The sequence below is a fragment of the Penaeus vannamei genome, chromosome 12 (assembly GCF_042767895.1).
Source record: "Penaeus vannamei isolate JL-2024 chromosome 12, ASM4276789v1, whole genome shotgun sequence".
In the NCBI taxonomy this organism is placed as follows: domain Eukaryota; kingdom Metazoa; phylum Arthropoda; class Malacostraca; order Decapoda; family Penaeidae; genus Penaeus; species Penaeus vannamei.
The window spans coordinates 36822633-36823930 of NC_091560.1; the positions used below are offsets into that span (position 1 = coordinate 36822633).

General features: G+C 35.2%; 1 protein-coding gene across 1 annotated transcript in view; it reads right to left on the reverse strand.

The window, feature by feature from the left end:
- Rab35 (RAS oncogene family member Rab35) overlaps positions 1–503 on the reverse strand; it is a 37636-nt gene extending 37133 nt beyond the window's left edge. Inside the window, exon 1 of the mRNA XM_070128250.1 lies at positions 123–503. Coding sequence (XP_069984351.1) covers positions 123–174 — 52 coding nt within the window. The 5' untranslated portion in view covers positions 175–503. The remainder of the gene's footprint in view (positions 1–122) is intronic.
- Between the last annotated feature and the right edge of the window lie 795 nt (positions 504–1298).

The window sequence follows — 1298 nt, forward strand, 5'->3', positions numbered from 1 at the left end:
AAAAGGGAGATAAGAGAGAGAGAGAAGGGAGAGGACGGTGGGAGGAGCTGGGTCCTCTCCTCCTCCTCTTCCTCCTACTCATCATCCATATTTCTCCCTTTCCCTCTCTTTTCTCTCCTCACCTGAGTCTCCTATGATGAGCAGTTTGAAGAGGTGGTCGTACTCTCTGGCCATGGTGCGCTTTGGAATCCCCCCCACTAATAAAAAGCCCAAATAAGCGTTGTTATGATCTTCTCCTCCGATGAATCATAAAGACTAAAGGAAGTTACGGCTTTGGCTTGTCTCGCCTCCTCGTCCCTGGCGCTCGCCTTATTTTCTCGTCCCTGGGGGTTCCTGGCTCCTCTGTCTGCTCCGGGGGACGCTTTTCTTCCCCCCTGCTCTCCTCGCCCGTTCACACAATTCACAAAATCCTTAAGTTATTAATGGAGGAATTTTTAAATAACTTTCGATGTTGCGCAGTGATAACTGGAACTCCCCGCGTTCGATTCGCCTACCGAGATCCTGCCTGTCGTCGGAAACGTTGAAATTTCAATATGATGTAAGTAAATCATTTTTCACATCACTTATTTTACACCGGTCTCATACGATATGTAACTATATATCAATTCACTACTTCACTTATTTTGATATAGTTCAAAACACGTTAAAGATACGTTAACAACTCAAAGGTTCCGAACGCCATTCCAATGATCACTCAGTAGGAGGCATTTGGAAAAAATAATAATTTTGACTTTGAATAACTTATCAAACGTCACAATGCTTAATATAAATTCAAAACTTAAACCTTATCCCCAGTAGATAAGAGTTAATACTACATTACAAGAAAATAAGGGAAATTCACTTCTTTTCTTATCAACACATGATCATATTAACACGATGGAAAAATTTTATATATCTCTTAATAAAATATGTTTATTCTTATTTCCAATAACAGACATGAAAATATTGCATCCTTCAATTACTGTTTCTATTTGATATTCACTAACGGTTCTTATACAAGGTTTTGAAGACCGTGATAATCTGAGGGTTAACAATAATTATAATAACGGTAACATAATGATCTGAAAATAATAGCAATAATATTAATGACAACCATAAAAACACCAGCACATCAACAACAATAATAAGACTAATGACAATTATATTATTTTAAAAATCTTTATCATGATAATGATAATAATAATTATTATTACTCTTACTATTATTTTCATCATTACTATTATTATAATTTTTATCATCATTATAATAACTATTATCATTGACATCATTATGAGTGTTATAATGATAATAATTATAAT